Here is a 24,934-nt window from a genome sequence, read left to right as displayed (position 1 = left end):
ATTAAGAATCACTTTGTTCTCAATACCTTTTTAGAATAAGCTGTTTTTATCTACATGGGGAGTGGGTCCCCTTCCACAGAGGTCCCCATGTTTCTACAGTAGCCCAGAATGGACAAACCAAACACTGGCTCTAGATAGGTCTGTTTTTTTTGTTTGTTTTTTTTTTTTTTGAGTTTCACGGCCATTGTAGTTTCTCCTTCATGCTTGGAAGGGGAGGGTGATGCGAGCTGTATTCAAATGATTGCAAACTGCTATTTCACCGCTAGATGCCACTAAATCCTTCACACTGGACCTTTTAAAATAACCTGCAATTTAAAGCTAGAGTAATTTTACATGTTAATTTACCAGTCATGAGTGTACTCAACGCTATTGCCAGACAAGAATGTCAATATTAGACGGTTCTGCCAAATCCCGGATTGTGTTCAATGACAATGTGTTTATTTTTTTTTTTATTTTTATTTTTTTTATATGTCCCCTTTAACCCTAACCCTTTGTAGGAGGTGAGAATTGTACAATGTCTACACATGGCAACTTTGGAAAGGTTAAGGTTAGGACATTGGACAAAAATCGAGAGGTGTAGAATCGTCCAATATGGATGTCATTTATGGGAGTTGAACAGTTGTATAATGTCTTCTGTGACTCAACATAGCGTTGTGAAAGTTACTCAAGTGGCATCACTCGGGTATCTCAGCTTTGGCTTGAGACTACACATTTTTAACAGAAATCCTGCGTTACAAAGTAGATGTGGCATTTATTTGACACAGGTGTTTACCAGAAAGGGAGGGTCTAACATGAGACACTATCAAGAACTATCATGGGAGGTGTAGGATTCAGTGTTTTTGGAGCTTGACCCATACTGACTTTAACCATTCTTTAATCTGTCCCTCACAAGATCGGCAACTTTATGGAACGGCAATACAAAATACTAAACTGGAGGACTGTTGTAATTTAGAGACAGAATGCAGTGTTTGTTTTACTGGAATTGTGTTCTTTCATGATAATTTTGTTTGTTGTAGAGTCAAATGTATTTGTACATCCCAGCATCACGACGTGTTAATGGGCTTTACAAACCCACACACAATGGTTTGAATTATTTTTATGCAACCAGCAATCTGACGCTATTCACTGTATCTGCTGGATTGCATTGATATGAGCTACCAATATGATCACAACTGACAATACAATCAGTCATTTTGTGAACAATAGGAGGGGAGAGTGCCTGTTATGCATTTTGGTTTGGTTAGGTCTAAATGTCTTTTCATATTTACAGAAAACAGTTTGTATTAAAGACCAGTAAGCGTCTGGATTGAGAGGATAACAGTAACACAATCTGAGGAAGGCAAGCGACATACTTTTGATTAATTTCTCTGGAGAGTCAGCAGCTACAAACTTCAGTCAGTTGTGGTCATGTGGTGTGGCTTCTGAACTGCCAAGCGGGCAGCTTCAAACACACATCATGTGTTTACTTTAGCAAACATAATGTAGCGGAACGAGAGTCACAGGAACTCATCACGGCCCTTATATTACAAGTGACCACAGATATGGCAGATGACAGGCAGCCTTGAACCTGCATGAAAACGACTGCAGCAGCACACAGACAAAAACATGTGGCAGGCAAGACAAACGCAGCAAGCAGTGGATGATAGCAACTAATTAGAGAGTTTTCTCTCCCACTCAAGGGCTGTCTTATGATTAAGAGAGCCCAATGAATATGTATATGATATGAGCACAGGGATGGCTGGATCTAGGTCAGGCTGCTGGTGGATGATGAGTTGCCTGTGAAGTGAAGCAAGTAGACGTGCAGCAACACTGCACTATTCAGAGAAACCCTCAAGAGGCATGCAGATGTGAGGGACCTTAACTTTTCCAGATTATGTCTCTAACAAGTTTATGGGCTCTTGGCATTCAGAGGGAAGCGGCTCATCCAGCTGAGGAGCCCTAAATGACTTCTCTGGGGATCATTTCTGTCTGTTACAGCTTGACATTTAAATAGAGCAACTGGATGCATTGATTGGTCGATCTACTCACTCGGCAAACAGAATGTGAAACAGATATTTCTACAAAGATGGTGAAGTGATGTTATATGTTGCTGGAGCCAAGAGATAGCCTTACTTTTATTGTAGTATGTAAAGAGAAAATATGCCATACTGTACATGCTAACCCTTCAGAGTCTATGAAGACAAATGAGTGAGAAATAGTCAGTCAGAAATAAAAAAAAAATAAAAAAAATAAAAAAAAAAGGCAAGAATTCAGCTGTCTTGGGTTAGGTATCGCAGTGACCCTTCCATGGTCTCTAAGGCAAAGCAAGTGTGCAGTCCAGAATTGTTAATGATGATTTACGTTCTGCAATCATTTCTCTCTGCAGGATCATTACAACAGAAATTACAAAAGCTGACAAATTCCAACGCTCATGGTTTTGCTACCAACACATTAGTTTGGCTTACATTATCAGCTTTAATAATAAAAAATTGCCCGACAAACTGAATTAAAAGTTAAATTTTGCTTTGGATATGAGGCGAAAGAAAAAAGACCTGTCTGTTGCAGCCAACCCGCCACACAGCTGAGTCCTTCCTGCTGTCACAGATGCCTAACCAACAGATCTGTCAGAGGATATGAGAAAAGCCCCCAGTATTATTTTCTTTTATTAAAATGTGCAAGCTTTTTTTCCCCTACCACTAGAAATCACACTTGGGAATTTTGAAAGGTTAAATGATTCCTGCATGCATGACAGCTCCCAATAACAGCAATGATTTCTTTCTGGCGTCTTTTTTTTTTTTTTTTTTCTTTTCGAAGGAAAATAATTTGAACGAATTATCCCCGTTATGTGTGCAGAATTTCAAAGCAAAACTACAGAGAGCCAAATCTGTGATCCTGAGCTTTTCAGAGCATACTTACATAACTGCAACTGTACCTGTGACTGTAATTTTCTGAGATTCACACCACAAAAGGATTTTGTGTGAATTCTGCAGCAGGTTTCAGCCAGAACATACAGGTGAGAGTCTGAATTATCTCCACGGTACTCTATAATAAGAAATGCCTCCACTTTAGGGGATTGTGAATCTCTTTCTCAATATAATGAACTCCCTGACAGGGAAGTGGCGGAGCTTTACCACAGTAAAACATGGCCTTTTCCTGTCACCACCACTGAAAACAGCCACGCTCCAGTGTTTAAGTGATGGTTGCGGAGAGGCTGCCAACATCGCATTTCCTGTTGCTCAATCAGTGTAACGGATGAGTCTCTGTTACAGACAGTGAATTTAATACTTACACATGTGTGCATGCATATACACACATTCCCACATAACCCTGTCCTGTGAATATACACAACATAGAAGATGAATGAGCTAAAATCTCAAACTCTTCCTCCCTGCATACTTGGTAAAGCTCCATCCACCTCACATCAGTGCAGCTCAATTGGACAATGCAGTGGAGCAGCAATGGACTAAACACCACTTTTCAGTCCAATTGTTCATTTGTTCTCTGTACGGTTATGTATGACTGAAGATCCACATACTGCTCCCCTCATTATGACCTGAACATCATCGTGCTGGAGGGATTTAATGCTCCCTGTTTCCTTCTCTTCAGAAGGACAAAGTGATCGGATCATCTGAAATGGAAAATGACAAATGTGTTCCCAGCCCAGCACAGGGGCATTGTTGATTTATGTCATGGAAGAATGAGAATGGAGCTATTCTTTTAGTCTTGCAGAAGAAAAGCATCCACTTCAGGCTTCATATTAAAGATACTACACTGAGTTCAAACTGTGAGGTTCTGCTTGTGCTGAAAATATGTTTTTGTGTAGGCCTACAGTCGTGGCATTTTGTGTACCCGCCAGAAGCTTCGTCTTAAACCATCATAATTGACATTTTATCGAGTTTTTAAGCCAAGTTTCTACGCTACACTCTTTTCCTGGCCATTGTTTTACATATATGTTTTAACTTGGTAAAAGTTTTCAGTCATCGGACGTATGGATCTTAAGTGATTTTAAGCTGACTGTCAACTCGACGTGGTTTACCGGACTGCCTCCACTGCTGCTAGCTCAGCTAGGTTTGTTTTTAGCCCGGCAGCTAGGCTAGCCGGTTGCTTTTACTAAGGATTTTAAGCTCTTTAGCACATTTATAGACTTTACTGTGGATTTTAAGCTTTGAAGCACTCTCACGGACTAACTGCAAGCCTGTTGGCTGAGTGTAGATCTTGTCACCTTACAGTCGCAAAGCTGGAGGGACGCTCCCTTTTTCCAGCGGTCAAGTCTTCCTCCTCCTCTTGCCGCAAGTTACTGAAAGAGGCCGTGATCAGGAGAAGCTCTGGAGGTCTCATTCATCCTGAGACAGCAGAGAACACCTCGGCTAAGAAGGACGCCGCCCCCCCTCGCTGCAGTAGACCCCGGCCACGACTATCCCACGGACAGCTGATGGAACTCGGTGGTCTCCACGATATTGACTCTGCCTCCTCTCATCCCCCCAACTACGCTGATCGTTGGAGATTCCATAGTGAGGAATATCCGCTTCGTTAATGCGGTCACACACTGCTTTCCTGGAGCTACGACCGCCGACATCCTCAAAGCTCCCCGGACTTCTGGCTGCACTCCCGACAACTATCACGAAAATCATAGTCCATGTCGGCACCAATGACACCGCCCGTCAGCAATCTGAGCTGACGAAAGCAAACTTCATCCACCTCTTTGACTTGCTCAGCAGCACTGGAAAGCATGCTTTTATTTCAGGTCCAATTCCTACACTGGGTCGTAGAATTGGCCATTTTAGCAGGATCCTCAGCCTTCATACCTGGCTCCAGTCTGTCTGCAGCACCCATGACGTTGGTTTTATTCACAATTTTAACTTATTTTGGGATCGTTCTTCCTTGATTGGACGAGATGGTCTTCACCCCAACAAGTCAGGTAGTCGCATGCTGGCGGCTAACCTGCAGCACGCTGTGCTGTCCTCCTCACGTAGTTGACTATTTATATCACCTGTTTCCCCTCGCTCTTCTTCTTCCTCTTCTCTGCCTACCAAAAACAGCCACGCACCCTCTGCTGCCACTAACTCCCCCTTGTGGACTGAACATAGTGCTGCTATTTGGAGGCCGGATCCCTCTAGTGCTACTTTTAAAATTCCTGTGGTAATTTTGCATAGGTCCTTAATATGAAACATACACAGCCAACATAGCAATAATAATAATTTTAATTGATTAATTAACATTTTGTTAGATCCCTCTCTAACAAAATGTTTATTTTAAATGATTTTATCTCTTTTACTGATTTAGATTTTATGTTTTTAACTGAATCCTGGTTACGTCCTAGTGATCACAGTCAGCTGGCTGAATTGTGCCCTCCAGATTATGACTGCTTTAGCTGCCCAAGGTTTTGTGGTTTAGGGGGGTCGGGCTTGTTACTGTCTATTGGAAGCATTTAAAGTGTAACCTCATAGCTTGCAAAGATTTTTCCTCCTTTTGAAGTGCTCATGTTTAAACTTGGTGGCCCCCTCCCGGTCATATTTGCTATTATTTATCGCCCCCCTAAACCAGCTGGCTCCTTCTTGTTGGAACTCCCTGAATTTTTATCCAGTGTTTATGAATTATGAAATAATTGTTTTTTGTGGTGATTTTAATATTCATGTTGATGACTCTTCTAATACCCTTGCTGCTGATTTTTTTTTTTTTTTTTTTTTTTTTAATATCACTAACTCTTTTAACTTACAACATGTGTCTGGCCAAACTCATTCCCGTGGCCACACCTTAGACATAGTCTTTAGTCTGGGCTGAAAACCCCATCTGTGGAAATCAGGGACGTGTTTGTATCCGATCACCAATGCATTGTTTTTAACTGTGAATTAGAGGCTGCTAGTACTGTCTTATCCTGCTCTAAGTACACATGCTACCTTAATGAGCATAGTGCCTCAAAATTCTGTACACTGTTCAATTCTCCTGGGAATGTGTTTCCCCGATTCCTTCAACACCAACGATTTTGTTGATTCTTTTAACTACCTGTGTTTTTTTTTAACCTTAGATCTCATAGCTCCTCTGAAAAATAGACCAAACGCAAAAACTAAAAAACAGCCATGGTTAAATAATAGTATTCGAAGGTGTAAAAGGAAATGCAGAAGAGCAGAACACAGATGGAAGAAATCAGGTCTCCAGGTCCACTTTGCGGCTGTCAAAGAGTTATTACTCCTTTTATAATAGGATGGTGAAGGATGCAAGAACATGTCATCTCTCTGCACTTATTTCTGCCCATCAGCACAACCCCAGATTCCTATTTAAGACTGTGGATCAGTTAGTTAACCCAGCCTCTCCTTGTGCCCCTGCTGATTGTGATGCTGATTGTGATGCTAATTGTGAAAAGATTATTTTGCACTTTGCTGGTAAGGTGGAGTTAATAAGATCTGATATCACCCCCAACCCTGCCTTTTTAGATGAAGATCCCCCAGTCAGGGATTCTTTGAGCAGTATTTCTGCTGCTACTCTGCCTGAACTCACAGACATCATGTCTCTTATGAGACTATCCTCCAGCCCTCTGGCCAAAATCCCAACTAGGTTTTTATTGGAAGTTATGGATTGTGCTGAGCCCCTTTTACTAATTATTTTTAACAGTTCGCTGTCTACTGGCTGCATCCCAGATTACTTTAAAACTGCTTGTGTCCAGCCAGTCCTAAAAAAACCCCCAAAAACCTGGGCTTGTTCCCACCATCCTGGATAACTATCGTCCAATCTCCAAACTGCCTTTTATTTAGAAGATTCACGAAAAACTTGTATCTAAGCAGCTTCTTGCTGCTGTGGAAAACAATAATACCTTTGAAAAGTTCCAATCTGGCTTTCGTCAGCACCACAGCACTGAGACAGCTCTTCTCAAAGTCACTAATGACCTTTTTAATGAATGCAGATTCAGGCATGTGCTCAGTTCTTGTGCTGCTGGACTTAAGTGCTGCCTTTGACACAATTGATCATGGGATTCTTTTAGATAGACTGAGGCACTGGGAGGGCATATCTAACACTGCACTAGACTGGTTCTCATCTTGTCTGTCCAATAGGAAATTCTGTGTCAGCATTAATAACTTCATGTCATCCTTCTCCCATATCAAGTACGGTGTGCCTCAAGGTTCAATTCTGGGACCAATACTGTTCTCCTTATATATGCTCCCTTTAGATGATGTCATCTGCAGACATGGTATTTCTTTTCATTGTTATGCGGATAACACACAGTTGTACCTCCCTGTCAAGCCCACTGACCTTAGTACACTGAGTTCTCTGCAGGACCGCCTGTCTGACATAAAAAAAAAAACTGGATGTCGATACATTTTCTTAAGCTCAACTCAAATAAAACTGAAATCCTTGTTATTGGGCCCCAACACATCACTAAACAAATATTGCCACCTACTGGTAACCTGTCACAACACATCAAGCCTGTTGCAAGAAATCTTGGTGTCCTGTTTGATGACAATTTATGCTTTGAGCAATCCATTTCCTTGCTGTTGTACATGGTCTTGACTTGGTCTATCAACATTCTTCATTCTTATTTTGTGAATTAAGTGGTACACAAGTTGTAGTTGCTGCAGGGTCTGTGACCAACCAGTGATGGCCAGCCTGCAAACTCAACCCCGATTGTCCTCCCCCTTGAATAGGGACTTTTTTCACCCCAAAAATTATCATAGAGGAACTTGATTTAGTCCCTGGTTCCTATGGTTGAAATGCAGGTAAAGTTCCCAGGTTCCTCAAAGGGTTCTTAATCTATCAGCATAAAATTTCAACATATATAGTTACATAGTTAGCTAAAAAATGAAAAATAAACATAGATGGAGTTATAGAACTATGAATTATAAAATTAATCACTAAAAATGTCTAATAGCCATACCAGATATAGGAAAAGTTGCAAGACCAGGGAAAAAAATAAAACTTTAGCCGAAGTCAAGACACTGTACAAGCAAACAAAGAAAATGTGCAAACACAGTCGAAAAACAACAGTAATAGATGATATAGAAATACAAAAACAGTATGCGTCAACACATTCTTACACAAACAAAGCCTCATACAAACAGATCTTAGTGAAGTTCCACTGTCAGTATTTTCCTTGTGATCTTGTACTGCTTGTTGTCTGATGCCAGCAGGCTGCAAAATTGTGCCTTCAACTACTATACTCTGGCTGAGCATTATAACACTATTTATTCTCAGTGGGAAAGTAGAGGCATACTTTAAATTAAGTTAATTCATTCAGTAGTCAGTGTTTTTGTGTTTCGAACACAACAAACTTTGCCACAGATGTTATACTTGTCCTTGAAAAATGTCTGCTTTTCAACAGAGATGTGAAAAACAGAAACAAAATATAAAACTAAAACAAACAAAATTCTACTTTTAGAAACAATCATCTAGAGAATCCATATCCAACATTTCTTCCACGGTACATTTACAGTATGTTGCTTCACAGATGTTCATTTCAAAGTAGATGCATGGAATGTTTTCAGACTGCACAGAAAAAAAAGATATTAGACTTTCTAGTGTGTTTCTTTATTCTACGCCTTTTCATAAAAACAGGAAGTGCCAGCAGCATTCAAATGCACATATGTTTTCTCTCTCCCTCTCACAAGATGTTTTTCTCTATATCATAACCTTCAGTGATAGAACAAGTATTCAGATCATTACTTCAGTAAATGCAGTACCACAGTAGAAAAATACTCAATTACAAGTAGAAGCCCTGCATTCAACTTTAAGCTGCATTTTTTATCATCTAAATTAGGTAAATGACCTGCCCTACCCTGTCTCTGAAGTTGGTGGAGACCAGAGCTATAAGGCAGAGTAAATATTGAACTTCCATTTGTCAGGTGGCCAGAAACGACTCCAAATGAATGTTAATGTTGCTCTCTGTCTGCTGGATGTGTAACTGTTTGGTAACAGGTTAGCCACAACTTTATAAGCATACTTTCAGACTCAAAACAACACTGTTAAAAAGCACAAGGGGGTGCATTGATGTGGGTGTGTTGCTTCAGATACAGGTGACACATTGAACTATGATCCAGGAAGTCCAGTTTGAGTAAAATAGTTTGATAAGCTTGAAGCAAAGGCTTATCATACACAAGCCCCAAGCGCTTTCTACCATTAGCTAGTCTGTGATTCGGTCACATGGGGATCCCTACTCAAACCTCAGGGGAAAAGTCAAATTGTTATTTTTCTTTACCTGAGAAATAGAGTTAGATGAGAAGATTCATACCACTCTAATACCTGTATGCTAGATATTAAGCTATAGAGCTATCAGCTGGTTATCCTAGCTTAGCACAAAGACTGGAAACAGGTTTGTGTGTATTTTGATATATAGGCTGTCAACTGTCTGACAAATGTAGTAGAGTAAAATGTTCCATATATTGCTATATATATTACTGTGGAGTCCAGCCTACTACAAAGTTATAGCCTACCAAATGAAAGTGTAAAAAATTCCACTTCTTGAAAATACTGTACTCAATACAATGGCCTACTCTAGTAAATGTACTTCCAGCCTCTGCTCTTGTTGCTGTAGACTACTGTAGGTCCCTGCAGAACACCAGTGATGTTGGAGTTTGTGGCCTACCCCATCATCTGGCCTCCTCCCCCCTGCTGATGGCTGCTGATGCCGTAATTACAAACTCCTGCCACAGCTATAGGAAGTGGGGCTGCTGCGGGTGGGAACAGTGGAAAGCCTCACAGCGGGCGGCGGGGAACAGCGCACTGAAGGCAGCTCAAAATCAGCCAACCAAGGGCCACCACGGGGCCTAATTACCGAGTGAACATGACTAATGATGAAGCTGCGCTCTGGTGGTGCTGTGTCCGAAATATGCAGCCCTCGTCAGCCCAAGTCTCACTCCCCGGTATAGAAGTGTATAGCAGTGTGTTACCGCTGTGCATATACCTCCCACAATGCTTGCTGCTCAGAAATGACGCGTGGAGAGTGACTGATCTGTAGCATGGACCTCATACAGTTCCCTGCATGATTTGTGTGTGATGGAACATATGTAGGCGTTTCAGTTTGTAGTATGTAGAATATGATTTCCATATATCATAAATTGAGGCAGCTCTTTATACCTTTTGTGTAAATAGATCATTTTGAGAGGTTTAATGGGAGAGCAGGTAGCCTATTCGGCAGTGATAACTGTGTGAATGGTTTCAGGGGACATGGGAAGTGATTTAGAGTAATTTCTTAAAAAAAGTGTTTTGCAAGAGGAGATGAAATGTCTCCACATTTCACCTGGTTGTTCAATCAGGAAAACGATGAAACTGAAATGAACCTCGCCTGGGAGAGCACAGCCTTCCGTACAGTCTCTGAGAAATGAATATACAGTAGGTGTGGAGGAGAAGCAAACGTCACTTTTTATTGGCAAGATAAACAAGGAACGAAGCTGCGACTGAAGCTGCAGAAGTTTGAGGAGCTGTCCAGCATTTGGACAGCTTTTCAATTAGTAATAAGAGCTAGTGGCTCTGGAGGAACTAATGTAATGTTAACAGGAGGCGAAAATAAACTATTCATCCAGTTGCGTGTGACGTAAAGGTTCAGCTTATAAATTTCATTTTGTCGTTAATTTGAGGCAGTATTTTCACATCTGCACGGATACCCGCTAAAAATGAGAGAGAAACTACAGTCCAATGCAATATTCACACCCCTTATCTATTTTCTGTTAGAGGCTCTTAAAACCAGTTTGGAGCTAAATAACGATCCGTCCAGCCATAGATCAATAGCTTGATTCTGCCACGAGTGTCAGTCGCAGTCCCGCATGTAGGAGAATGCAGACAGGAGGGGTGGAGTTCGCAGCTTTTACTTTTCAAACGCTGCTCTGACAGAAGAGCTCATTCTTTGCCTGGAAAACTGCGGAGTTGGCGCTGATGCGTCCTGGCATGTGTTCCCGACTTTAGTCAAATCAGTCGCCTCACTGCTGCAGCCTCCCACTAAACTTTCCATGCTGTTGGCCGTCCAATGGACAGCACTTAGGAGGTTTGTCTGGATCGTATCCGCTCCTGCTCGCTTGCCCGCTGCGCTCCGGCTCTCCACTGTCGACTCTTCAGGTTCAGAGGGACTCACGCGGCCCGGGGAGCTGGCCTGGGTCTCCTTCGAGCATGGAGGGAGACGTTATGGACAAAGTGGAGGCCACGGCGACGGTCTGTGACTTCGACCCCATCAGCGGGAGCATCCCGGCCACCAAAGTGGAGATTACCGTGTCTTGCAGGTGAGTCCACTCCGGCGCTGATGCTGCACTTTCTGCGTCAGGGTTCGGGGAGCTCCGCGCGCTTTGGGTGCGTTTTGCCATGAGAAGGCAGGACACTAACGTTAATGAGTAACGTGCCATTTAACATTTTCAAACATATCCTAAACGCCACCATGTGTCGTGTCCTTATGAAAAAGAACTACGTTTAATATTTTGAAGAATAAAAAAACTTTACAAAAGGTAAAATGACAACACTATGTAAGGAAAATCCTCGCAGAGATTCTTGCTCTGCTATAAAGACCCATAGACTTACAAGACGCCACTGAAATATTTAAGCGAGACTTTTAGTTAGCATTGTAAATTAAAAATTCATACAGCACCTAATTAGTACTGCAGTAATGTCCAGAATTTCCGCCAATCACATGTAGTAAAGTAGACAACGTGCTGTAAATCTGACAATCCCTAAACTTTTACGCTTTTGTTTGTTTGTCTGACTATCATTAAGATTTACGTTTGGTCTTTATTTAGAAAAATCCCTGTCTCCGTCAGAGTGTCTCGTGGGTCTACAGTGCTGCTGTGTTTTGTGCGCGCGTGCCACATGAGATTTCGACCGTCGTAGAGTTTGTTGGCGTGCCAGAGAGGTTTCCCCTGAGGCAGCCTGTCGTGTGAAGCTGTGTAAAAAGGTTGACAGGCTCCGAAAACGGCACCACTTTGTAACAGAAACTTGAAAAATAAAACACAATCAGTACTACATATTTTCTCCCTCGTTGTCCATTAGCCTTCAACTGAATCCCTTGTCCCCTACCCCAAAAACCCAAAATACCACGAAGATAGCAAGTGCCTCGGCTGGTTAGGGCGGGGCAGTGCTGGTTGCAGGTGGAGTCACTGTATAATGTATGCGGCTGCAAGTGGCGTTATATGGGTCGACAAGTACAATTGGTACAGCTTTAATTAACGTTTCTTATGGAAATTGGCGTTAATTTGTGTTTCCAGGGCCCCTTCGGCTGTGCCTCATTTTGCCATAATCCACAGTGTTTAGCTCTTTGTAGCTCCTGGCTACATCTGTGTTATATGCATGTAAATGACGTGTTCCCATGTGCACTGCTGTTGAAACTGATCCCACAGAGATTTCAGAAATGGATGTATGCATAGCCACAGGCCAGATATTTATCACCCAAACATCCTGCTGCCATTGTTTTCTTTACTCCTCTCTCATCTGCTTGCTTCTGGAAATCTCCATTCACTCAGTCAGTTATCTGGAGGGGAAACTGACTGATTGTCTTTTTTGTTGCAAAGGCTGCTTTGTCATCCATGTAGAAATTCTGAAGTTGTTTAACAAACCCAACATTGCTGTTGCCATGTAGGCGACCTTATAACCCATTTAGGATTTTAAATGGTCACGTTACAGAACAAATCTGTTAACCTTTATAGAGTCACCGGTTGAGTGGATGGTGCAGTTACGGGGGTGCAGGGCTGTTTAAAGAAGATGAACAGCATTAAACGCTACATAGGCCTACTGACAAAAATGATTTATTTGTGTGTAACACTGAGGGAAGAGTAAGTGTGTGTGTGGTGAGCATGTGTGTACGGTTGGCATATGGAGCCTGGGTTGTGTGTGTTTTATGTGTGTGTGTTTTATCCATTGTGGGGCATGTGTTGTGAGTAGCAGCTGGACTCGTGTTGTTTCCCTCTTGGTACACACTTTTGTTTTTTTTCCCTCAGACCTTCGTTCTTTAAGCTGGGATCTGTGTTGATGCCCCCGGGCTCTGTCGATCTGCAGCTCCCTTGTCTGTCATTAATGTCTTGCTCCAGGCTACAGTTGGATGGAGAAGAAAAATTCATTCCTGCTTTCATTGGACCTTGAAACATTGTCTGCTTTAGATGTAAAGACTTCAGGTCCTGTCTGTTCTTTGAGACTTTTGGATATTGCCAAAGTAGCTCATGTCTGACCTCTGAGAACTGCTTCAAAGATCCATCACTCGCTCAAAAGTTGAACACATATGAGATAAACAGTCATGCATGCAGCTATTCCTCCCACTTATCAGCAAGTGTGTATTTGGTCCATCCAACAGAAGCAAACAGAAACAATGGGTGTTATGTGGGTGAGAGGCACAGGCTCCACAACTCTGTGTAATTGATTTAGTAAGCCTGAAAGCTCTGAGGTTGCAGCGCACATGGAATTGAATTGCGGCGTGCAGCCCTACAGGCATTCTCATAACCCTCTGCCAATATTGCAGCAAGCCCCCTGACAAACTGGAGGGACTGAAGCAGACAACCCCTTTTCAAAACAAGTGCATATCGCTGTGATAGCACATTGTTCCCCGTCTATGGCTCTGATTGGTTTTGCTCACAGGTCAGCCAGTGAGCCGAACCCAGAGCATCTGCTTCTTAGCTGTGAGGACTACACTCCAACTCTGCAGTGAGATGGATCTTCAAACTCAAGTGGCCTCTATTCCTACATCTGCTTTACCAAACGCATGCCAGTGAATACAGTCCAGTGGGTTAGGGCCAGTGGTGCCCTGGTGCTTGTACAGGCTTGATCCCACCTCTTATGTGGCAGTAATGAGTGTGTTCATTAGTTAATATTTAAGCAGCTCTGATGAATAGTTGAATAGATGAAAAGTTGTCTATGCGGTTTGCTACATCATGTTTTAATTTATGAACAAAGTAGTGCATGTGAATCCTGCTGGATTGTAAAATGTGCCCTTCTATATCTCAGCTTACCAGACTGTCTCAGAGTTTCCATGTACAATGACTTAAGGGAAATTGGGGCTTCAGCTCTGTGGTTCCACTGTGAAGAAACACACGCACATTTTTTTTTTCTATTTCTCTACATCACTGCACAGATCCATGTACAGGATGTAAGTAATGATTTGTAAATGCACTGTTTACTGTATGTGCCTCTGTGACCAGAATGAGGGAGCAGAGATGATAAGCTTGACAACCCTGACAAAGGTTTACAACCCTTATCAGAACAGAGCGAGGGAAAAGAAATTTCTTGCTCCTGAAAGACTAGTTTTTGGCATCTCATTTGTTAGATAGTTACCATCCAAAGGAGAGTGAAGGGAAAGAAAATAATAGAATGATTTAATGAAAAGCCCAGATTTGGACACTGTATCATTGTGAGTACATGATATACTCTATAGTTCAACAAAACCAAGCTCCAAGGACATGGCTTGAATTTTTATTTCACCCCCATTTGAAAACAGATCAACCGAGGGGATATTATAGACATTTATTGGTCCTTTGCAACGTGTCAAAATACACCACAGGTATGCTGTTAAAAGTGAAATTGGCTGACAAAGCCACCCTCCCTTCCAAAGCACTCAGCCTCCCAACTGACAGGTTGAACATCAAACTTTATCAGCCCCCATTGCCCATTTCATCACGACGAAGACACTGCGTCTTGTCCATCACCTCCTGTTCTCTGCTGCTGCTTTAGAATTTGCTCTAACTATGTGTTTGCTGTGATAGATTGGTTAGAGTAGCACTGCATCCAATCAATGCATTCCATAGCTGAGGGGATCTAACTCAACCAGGCCACTCCGCTCCCGAGGGATTCATTACCTGGTGAAACATGCAAGAGGTCACATGATTGCCAGCATCCTGTGACAAATGCTCGCAGGAGAAGAACCCTGGTGCACAAGGCCACTGATTGCTGTTCCCTGGGGTCAATCTGAAAACTTGTGACATGCTTCTTCATCTGAGCTCTTCCTGAGGCAATCATTGCAGCAGAGGGGGGAGGCCTAATGAAATCACCAGGACGATTAGGATGTGTGGCATCGCTGCTTGATCTGTCAAAAACAATTGCTTGAGCAGAGCAATTGGCATTCAAGCTGTGTTACAACCTATTGTTTATTCGAATGCGTTGTTATGGCCTGTAACTCTGCTGTTGTGTTAATAGCTGTTGTAGCTGTTGATCTCATTCAGTCTTGGTTACCCATTCAGTCAAACCCTGTGACCTGGTTTTACAGGATGAAACATCCTTTTGTTTTGCCCTAGCAGAATGCAAGTTTGATCTGAACTAGTTTGCACTGTATAAGAGCATAAAATATTAATTAAAGATCTCTCTAAGTAAGAGAGAAATTTCAATTTACTGTGCCGTTCTTTTCATATCTTGTTCTGGGTTAAGACTGACCTGGGGCGAGCTTGCAGCTTTTATCTTGCAGGATGGCTTGTGTGTGTGAGTGATGTGTCGCATCTGTTTTGGGGATCAAGGCTGAGAGACAAGAGGGTGCCAAGAGGAGGCAGATTTTTTTTGCCCCCTCCAATTTTGGGGATGTTAGGATTGCAGCAGGCGAGTCTCACAGGTCGATGAAGCGGATAATTATGCATGAACCCCTGACACAGTGAAAATGAGTTTGGATCCCAGACACTTGGCTTGTGGTGGTGCCAGTGTTATTAATATATTCTCATTTGGGATATATGACAGCAGAGGGGGATCCCATGGAAACACAGTCGTGGTGCCATGCCAGTGGTTTATAACACGCTGCATGTTGCCTGTGTCATCTGAAAGTGTTGATTAGAATGACAGGAAAAGTCAAGAGTGTGGTGTAGCAATAAGAAATCAAAGCAGTCCCTCCAGGCTCAGAAGTATCAAGCTGCTTTTGTCACTATTTTCAGAGAACCTTAAGGGTCAGCAGAGTATGTTAGTGGATTTCTGTGTCGGGGGATATTTGACCTAACATCACAGCTCGTCTCGGAAATGTGAGAGCTGGTGGTGGATTTGTACAAAGTGACAGTTTGCTCAGTGAAGATTTCACCACATTATGTTGCATATGTTGAAGGTCTCTCACTTGTTGAAAGTCTTAGCCGAAGGCCTAAACACACTACTAAGTCAGGTTATTGCCATTCCTGTAGACCTTTCTGAGTTAGTAATTTGTCTGTTAGATACATTAAAGTGGATATGTTATACAGTAGCCAAAAGGGCTATTTCTCCTTGTGTGGTTGAGAATGTGTGTGTGTGTGCTTTCGCTACAAAGCTGTGTATAGAACTGAAACATCAGGTTTGATAAGTACAAATTCAATTAATTCACTGTAGGGAAATGGATTATCAGTCAAAATGCGTGAATCGTACAAAATAAACTTAACCACAAGCTACAAAACTGTGAAATGATTATAGGCTTCTGTAGAAGCTGTCAGTCTTATTTCAAGTTTGTTTCTCATTTGTGTTAGATTACTTCAAATGTTATGTTAAAATGTGTGGTCAACAAGAAAAGGTCTACAACAAAGTAATTTTGCCCAGGCTGTTAAGCTAGAATTATGTTTCTCCAGGCTGCGCGTAACCGAACATATACAGGTGTTGTTTCAGGCATGTTTGTGTGTATGATCCTCACTACACGTTTGTTGAGATTTGGGAAGTGTGCGCGATGGCTCCTCTGTGAGCCTCTGTAAACTATGGTTACCCATAACACCCCTCTGTGTAGGTTCGCAAAGACGTTTACGTGCATCTTCTTGGGAGCATAATTCCAGCGTTAGAGAAGCAATTGACCAATCAGAGCTTAGAAAACTGGATTAATAACAGGGACATTATCTTTCTTCATAGTTAGATAGCTACTTAACTACATTCATGAAAAATAGCGTCAGAAAAATGGTGACAAGTGTGGATGAGATTGACGTAGCTGTACAAGTTTTTGTAAGTTATTTACAAAAATAACAACTCTTAAATCTTAAATATTTCTTTTACCGACATGAAAAACCATAAGTGCTTCTTGGAACTGCACTGCAGCTTCCATGTCGTGAAGTCAAATTAAATGGCAATACAGTCTGATTATGAGGCTATCTGTTGTGAAACTGCATAGGACATTCATTTCCAGCCCTGTGGTTACATTTGGGGTCAATTAGTGTGTGTGTGTGTGTGTGTGTTTGAGTGAACAGGTGTGTGTGTGTGTGTCATAAGGTGGTTATGCCTCTGAAAACTGACTTTTAGATTTTTAGTGTTCATCAATTCATGCTCATTATGGTTTACCACCACCTACCTGCTGTGTGCTGCTTCCACCTAGTGAGGCTCAACATGAGTCCACCATCAATTAGACAACTCCATTTCTCTGTTTCCACCCTATAAAGTACCATTGCAGCTATCTCATCCCTCACTAACATCAACTAGTGTTATCCTCTGAGAGAGTTTCTTTGTATCCTTTATCATGATCACTATTGAGATTGACCCTGCTCTCTCCACTCCACACTTGATTGACTCCACGCAGATTTTCCTTTCTCTATCCCGATTTAATGATCAGTTACTGTCATTTCAAAGCCAAAATATGTATGAGCTTAGAAATGCTTTACTGTGCTTGATTCGTTTCCTAGTGTACATTTTAATGTGCTTTATGTCCCCATTCTGTGAAGTACATGGTTAGTGTGTGCCTGCAAAAGACATTTGCAGCTTGGGTTTTTTCAGATGGAACAGAGAGATGAAGGGAAATTCGCGTGAATTCACAGTAGGCTAAGTGCAAAGTGCTCTGCCAGGGTTATAACAGCCATATAGTATTAGTGTGTGCATCCCTCAGCTCCTTGCAAAAAAAAGAAGAAGACCTTTCTTTGCACAAATCCCGAGCTGTTACAGTGAGCAATTAACGGTGATATTATTCCCTGATCAGACATTAGTCACACACCAAAAGCCAGTTTGAAACAGGGAGTCACAGCGTATGTGCATTCTCATTTGTTATACTAGCGGAAGAGCGGTTTTATGACTGAGATTCTGTCACTGCCTGCGAGATGGCCGCCCAGGGAATGCTCTGCTGCAGGTATTGTTGACCTGCAGGGATCCCAGGTTGAACAGAAACTGAATTATTAAACAGATGGAGGAGAAGAAGACACCTGGTGCCATCGCAGTGAAGGTCAGCAGATGGGTCTGTCACTAAAAAAGGGACCAGACTGTGCGTTAAATGTAATGGAGGGGAGTTTTTCAGATCCAGACAAAAGCAACATTACTCTGTATCATCATCTGTCACCATCCGGCAGATTCAGTTATGCAATGCAGGCGGAGATAATTTAAAAAATGAAATGCAGGAGTGCATGAGCTTTTATTAGTTGTTTAAATCTGTTTTAATTTCAGCGGTGGTGTTTCTTACACGCCTGTATCTGATGACCTTTCCTGCATAATATACTGTACATCATTTTCTATGAATCATAAAAATACCCTCAAGGAAAACTGCATATTTCAGTATAAATAATGGGATTTCTCTAGTTTGTAAAGGGTCAGCTGACCTCATATCTCTCCCCTGTTTGGTTCTCTGACCCTTTGACCACTGAGAAGGTGCTTAAGGGTGTATTAGACAAAAAGTAGACCTACTGACCCAGTGGTGTGTGAGTGGAAACAAAGTGTCTGTCCTCTGTGTCCTCAAAAAAGAGAGGGCCATAGGGCATTAGAGAAAGTGAAGTGGCAGAGTAAACTTGAAAATGCAAACCATCCTTCACTTTCTCCCCCCAGCCATCTCCCATTGTCTTGATTATATTGAGAACTTCCTTGCTCTAGCCCAGGCAGAGACTTGACTTTCAAGCTTGTATTTGTCGTGTCCTTTTAAGAACCAATGAGGCAGCAGCTCAAACTGGAATTGGCCAGCCAGATTCAAGACTATTTAAAACCACTTTCCCCTGAATTAGATGCTATTTCTCCAAGGTGCCAATTATCATTTCGACAACTCTAAGAAAGTGGAGGAGAATTAAGAGACTGCTGACCATAAGGCACTGCAGGTGCAGGATCTAATTCCCACATTTCTCAGTTTAGTAATCAGACACATGGACCAAGGAGCTGCTAAAATATCTCCAGGGAGTGTGCTCCTAATATATTCTTTTAAGTTAGAGTTCAGCAGCCAGCCGTGTTTTAGAGGTCAAACCTTCTTCCCTCTTAGCCTGTAGTGGAAACATTTATCAATATTTTAGCCAAACTAAATAGTTTAGACATATTTATACAGCCAGAAAGAGTTTGCAAATGTGATTTCAGAGCACATTCATTGGTTGGGTGATTCTAATTCAGCGTTTGCAGATTTTCCTGGTACTGCCTTACTTATTAATTAAAGTGTGCATAGCCAATAACTACAAGCTTAATTCACTGATGAATGAACAAACATTACTTTGTTGGGGATAATTAGACAGAGAAAGAAAGCTATTAAAATGATATTTTCCTTTTTTTCTCAAGTGAAATTGAATTTAATTTCTTGTAGTTTTGTTTGTTCTACACCTAATAATGCACCCCAGACTCTTGCTTCACATGTGATAAAATATGAAGTGCGCCAGTGACAAGAGGAGATGATTGCACTCAGAGGTTTAATAAAGGTGGTGAGATCAAGAGGAATAGGAAAAGTGATGTTTGCCATTTTCGTTCACATATTTCAAACTAGATGGTCATAGTGATCACAAAAGTGCTACAGTATGAAACAAGGCTGATAAATGAAATGTGGTGTGGATGAGAAGTAGCTGGATCTTATTACTTTTGTCCTACTTTCAACTAACTTCATCTTCATCAACAAACTTCTACATCAGCTTTCGGGATAATGATCTTCTCTTATCCCACTGAGATTTGAAGAGAGAAGGAGTTAACTTTTGAAATAGGCAGCGTTACTTCAATGAAAGCAGACAGATTATCTGATCTTAACACCCATCCTGCAGCACTGTTGCGTGTTTTCTGGCCATGTGCACAGTGAGATGGTGGATTAATTTGTATTGGTGTATAAATCTGTATACTGATCATTTCTTCTGAGAAAGTGAGGTTCAGCAACTCAAATGATGGCTTGTTTTCTACGGTAACATTGTGAAACAAGTGAAACGAGATGTCATGTTTTACCTGCACTCCTTTTTCCATGTGGCACATTCTCTTCTGCATTCAGAGATGGGATAAGGTGATGGACAAGCTAATTTGTTGGAGGGTAATGAATGCCAGACAGTAACAGGTGGATACAAAGAGGCAGTTAGTCATGGATGACTTTGTTATCTCCAATGATAATTACACTGACAATGTTCCAACTGTAGTCAGGTCAGCCCAAGGCTAATACTCAACGAAGCTGCATCTATTATCCCCCTACGTATCCCTGTGACAAAAGATTTTGTTTCCAGGAATGCAGAATTAGGTGTACATAAATGATGCTCTGTTGCTTGAATTCAGTCCTGAAATCTCATCTATATTCATTGAAATCCTGCTGTCCCCTAAAGGAATGAGGATTGTTCTGAACTGCATGCAAGTTATTTATTTACACTGCTCACAATCAGGAACCAGAAACAAGACATATTAATAGGCTTTTGCGTTATACTGATATGCTAATAAGATCACTGAAACCATCTGGAAAATGTCTCTCATCTAAAATGTTGAATGAAGCGATTGATGGTAAGACCCATGTGCAGCACTGCCTTATGTTTTAAAGGTAATATCTGCTTTATTGGAACTTGTACAGTGACAGAAGGAAATACTAAAGGGAATGACTCGAGTGGTCGGGGAAGCTCTCAGAATTTCCCTCCATCTCCCAAAAAAAAAAAAAAACTCACACACACAATTTCAGTCTGGAAGAGGCTAAAAATAAAGATTGGATGTGTGTGCTGCTGATTGCGGCTCTTATCTTGAATGAGTCAATGAGCCAATGAGAGTGCCTGGCAGCGTGAAAAGTTGTTGGATGATGATCAGTGTCAGGGAACTGGATAGCTCCTCCACAGCCAGCATGTCTGTGCTTTAATTTAGGGTTTAGAGGATTTAGGGAGTGGGAAATGCTGTTGTAGGTATCCTGACATGCAATAGTAGACTGTTTTCTTTGATTGTGGTTCAAACTGAGGGAGACTGAATGGGAGCTTGTCTGAATGAGTGTGACTTACGTACCCATACTGCTGTACTGATACTCATAACGTTATGATGACATGGAACTCTCTTTTCCAGTGACTCCATGACGCTCCCATGGATGCTACATGAGCTTTGAATCTAACCTAGCCCATGCATGCATACTGATGGACATGTTTAATGTATTGATAGTACCATGTTGCTGTGAGCGGTGTAAATAAATCTTCAAATGTACTCTGTGTTGTGGCTTGTTGCTTTCTGCCCTGAGGCCATAGTCACCAGAGCAAAAACAGCGAGACTCCTCGCCTTCACTCTGTAGCCCTACTAAGATACTAGAGCTGATTACGTGTTAAATGTCACACTTTCCTCTGTGTCGTCATGGACATATGAATAGAACTGGATACTGTGTTCCAAGATAGCCCACCATTCATTCTAATAAAAGTTGCTCATCTGGTGGTACGCTGAAAGGTTCTTCAGACTTTAAAATTTTTTGACCCAATCACATATGTATTAGAGTTAGGGCTGCAACTAACGATTATTTTCATTATCAATTAATCTACCAATTATTTTCTTGATGAATTGTTTTGGCAGAGCTGAAAGTATAATGTACTGATTTGGCTCTTCGAAACTTTGTAATTTGTATTGGATGTAATGACTCAAATTATGATAATACAAAGTGTAATTTCTGAATGTCTGTCATTTTCTTCATTGCATTACGTTGTTTCTGTGACCACTATGCCAATATTGCTGCATAGCCTGGTGTCGTTCCTGTGGTCTTGTTGAAATGCTGGTTTCTTAGCAGCATTTCTCAAAAAACTAGTAAATATATTTTTAAAGAAACTTAGTGGAATATGTGCAGCCCATCATTCGGTTAGTCCTGAACTTCTACACTTGAATGAAAATGTTTATTGATAGAGTTAAAAAAATTCAACATTTTCTCTTATTAGTAGAATAAATGTAGATTGTGCAGCCTTGGCGAAGGTATGCACTCTCGCAATGCTTTGCAGTGCCAAACTGTTTTCATAAGCAGTGCCCATGTTTTTACTGGCACCTCTGCCTCTGTGTCCTCTGTGTCCTTTCACCGAGCTTTAATGTGCTCATTGTACTGCTCACTTGCAAATGAAAACTCAAGGACAGTATGGTTTATGTGAAGTAAAGTGTGGTTGTCTTGTAGCACTTTGTGTATGGGATTTTTTTATTAAACTGTGTAAGAGAGGAAGCATTTACATGCCTGTACAAAGTAAGATGTTACACGGCAGTCTTAAAATTCAGTGAAATTAATTAGACACATAACATAACAATAACATAAACACGTACTGGACTCCAATGAGATATTAATGTGTAACTATTTCCTTCTTTTACAGGAATCTCTTGGACCGAGACACTTTCTCCAAATCCGACCCATGTAAGTTCTTAGCTTTTTACAATGCTAATTGCAGTTTAACTTTTTCTTGGTCAGAATATGGTTCATTGACTCCCCCCTCTCCTTTTGCAAAGCTTTACTTTTTACTTTCACTGAGCTTAACTTTGATTCAGTTTACTCTGCTATTTCAAAGTGTTCCTTCAATAACTGCATATCATTTGCACAGTAATGTGACAACCTTTCCTCACTGAGAGCTACAGAAAGTACCTTAATGTATGCAGGGTATAAACGCCAGCCTTTGAATACAAATGGGTATCTTTTGGTGAGACACATGGGGAACCGCCATTAAGGCATTTTCTTTGATACACCCTGAAGGATAGAGAATTGAAGAGACATTTAACATAATAGGGAGGAGGTTCAAGCCCTTTGGGTAAATAAGCTACAGGGAAAATATCACACTCGCCCTGTTTTGTATTCACCTGAAGCTGAACCTTGGGATATATGACAGGTCACGTCGTGTTCTCCAGCCTCAGCTTCATTTGAAGTCGCAAAATCAAATAGGAATCAGGAGAATCCCACCGTGAAGAAATTGTGTTTTGATTGCACGGCTTAAATTGTGCTCCAGGAGCCTTCAATCTTGCTTTAGAGCTTTGTGCTTTGCATGTGGACATCACACCCAGAATTTGATGCAACGCAACATCATCAAGCCTGGCAATTCATTATGCTGTCAGGGCGTGGCAGGATAATTAATGATGAATGTAAGCAAAGAAGGAACAAAACAAACACCATTTGAAGAAGCAGGATGCTTGATTGAGATTGTTTAGTGACAATGTGTTCTTCTGCTCTCTCTTTCTCCCTTCGCCTCCTCTCTTCTCAGTGGTGGTGTTGTACACGCAGGGCGTGGAGTCTAAACAGTGGCGAGAGGTAAGAGATCACAGCCGTCCCTCTGTCAACACAACTCAATCACCCTGTCTTCTCTCCATGACAGCCCACTCTCTGTTTACAACCCTTTCTCCCCTCCTCTCTCTCAAGGTAAATGCTGTGAGTGCCAATCATTTGCAATTGATTTACCCTGCCAATATCCGTGTGCTGGTCAGCACTGTGTTAGATGTGAGGGATTGGGTGATGAAGGTGACAGCTACTCGTATAGATAAAGATTTGCCTCTGCGTCAGAGTCCCCCCTGGCTATTGGCCACTGAGCCTTAATTAGACCAGAGAGGCAGATAAAGTAGAGGAAGGCAGCTATTGAAGCAAGACAGAGAATCCTTTTGGGATTATCATATGTCTCTGTAATCCCAATGGATGGACATACAGAGAAATGACAACTTAAATTACATCTCAAAGGGAAATACTTGTTAATTCAAGATTTATTTTTTTTACACCAAGATATTCCTTTGGTCTAAGGCAGTCCAATCATTGTTTGTGAACAAGAAACAGTTTTTTCAAAAGCTAAAAGCCAGCCAAGTCAGAAATATACAACAATCAATACTGTATATACATGCTGCCTAACAGGAAGACAGATACTTTTCACACTGAAATCCTGTTTGATTGACTCCACAGAGACTTCGGTGTCACGCTGGTGCATAGTGGTGTTACACAACAGATTTAAGAGTGGGAAACACTCGGCTCCAAGATACAAAGTTTTCAGTTATAATCTGTGTTTTGGTGGGTGTGGCCTCTTAAAAAGGGAGGTAGGGTTTACAGAGGACAGAGGATTCAGTGGTACAGCTGAACCCTAATCTTAACCCTCCAATGGCAAGGCAACACACACATTCAAAACCGAACCCAAGAAAACACGTCTTAAATGAATAGTTCGACATACACAATACACTTGCTGAGAGTTTGATGATAGGATCAATACCACTCTCATGTCTGTAGGGTGAATATGAAGCTACAGCCAGGAGAGGATTAGCTTAGCATAAAGACTGAAAGCAGGGCTGAAACAGCTAGCCTGACACTGTCCACGTGTAAAAATATCTGCCCACCAGCACCTCTAAAGCTCACTTAGTTACATGTTATATCTCGATTGTTTCATCCATACAAAAACGTAAAGTCATGGTTTTATGGGGGTTACGTGCTGGACTATTTCTTGGCCAGGAGCTGTAACTTTTTGTCTCTGCTGGTTGCCTGGCAACCACTCTGCGACGACAAGATACTCCAGAGTGGTATCAATCGTCTCATCTAACTCTGCAAAAAAGTGGATAAGCGTATTTCCCAAAATGTTAAACTATTGCTTTAACCCTCAAACAACCCTTTGAAGAAGTGAGGACGGGTCAAGATATCCTCGCTTTCAAAAAATGTCCTCACTCTCAAGGTTTAAAACTCAAACAACTGGTCCTCACAAGTACAACACACACAGAGAGAGGGGCATCACATTTAAACTAAAATGGATGGGTTCACGAGACAGTGTTGCTAACTTTTACACTTTGTAACTCATCTTGAGAATTGTTGTCCACTTAACCATTTTTGCGGTCATATGTATGTCTGTATGGTGGTTACCTCTCTGTTTTTATCATCTCTTGTGTGTGTTACTAACCTGACTGCATAATACATTTCCCAACAGGGACAATTAACATGAACGATTGACTGAATGATGGATTGGTTGGATGTTTGATCAGTTGTTTAATTGATTTTTGCTAATTACCTGACTGTGAG

The 24,934-nt window shown here is 41.5% G+C and overlaps 1 protein-coding gene across 3 annotated transcripts in view; it reads left to right on the top strand.

Moving 5' to 3' along the window:
* Window positions 1-24,934, top strand: part of cpne5a (copine Va) — an 83,273-nt gene that overhangs the window by 1,072 nt on the left and 57,267 nt on the right. For 2 of the 3 annotated variants that reach the window (XM_044212310.1, XM_044212309.1), the window contains exons 2-4: window positions 9,500-11,177; window positions 22,281-22,321; window positions 23,157-23,203. In XM_044212310.1, the coding sequence (XP_044068245.1) occupies window positions 11,068-11,177; window positions 22,281-22,321; window positions 23,157-23,203 (198 nt within the window). In that variant the 5' untranslated portion in view covers window positions 9,500-11,067. The remainder of the gene's footprint in view (window positions 1-9,499; window positions 11,178-22,280; window positions 22,322-23,156; window positions 23,204-24,934) is intronic. The other variant, XM_044212311.1, reaches the window with a different exon arrangement.

The sequence above is a fragment of the Siniperca chuatsi genome, linkage group LG10, assembly GCF_020085105.1.
Source record: "Siniperca chuatsi isolate FFG_IHB_CAS linkage group LG10, ASM2008510v1, whole genome shotgun sequence".
Taxonomy (NCBI): domain Eukaryota; kingdom Metazoa; phylum Chordata; class Actinopteri; order Centrarchiformes; family Sinipercidae; genus Siniperca; species Siniperca chuatsi.
The sequence above is the reverse complement of the archived record's forward strand: the minus strand, read 5'-3'. Positions and strand labels throughout refer to the sequence as shown.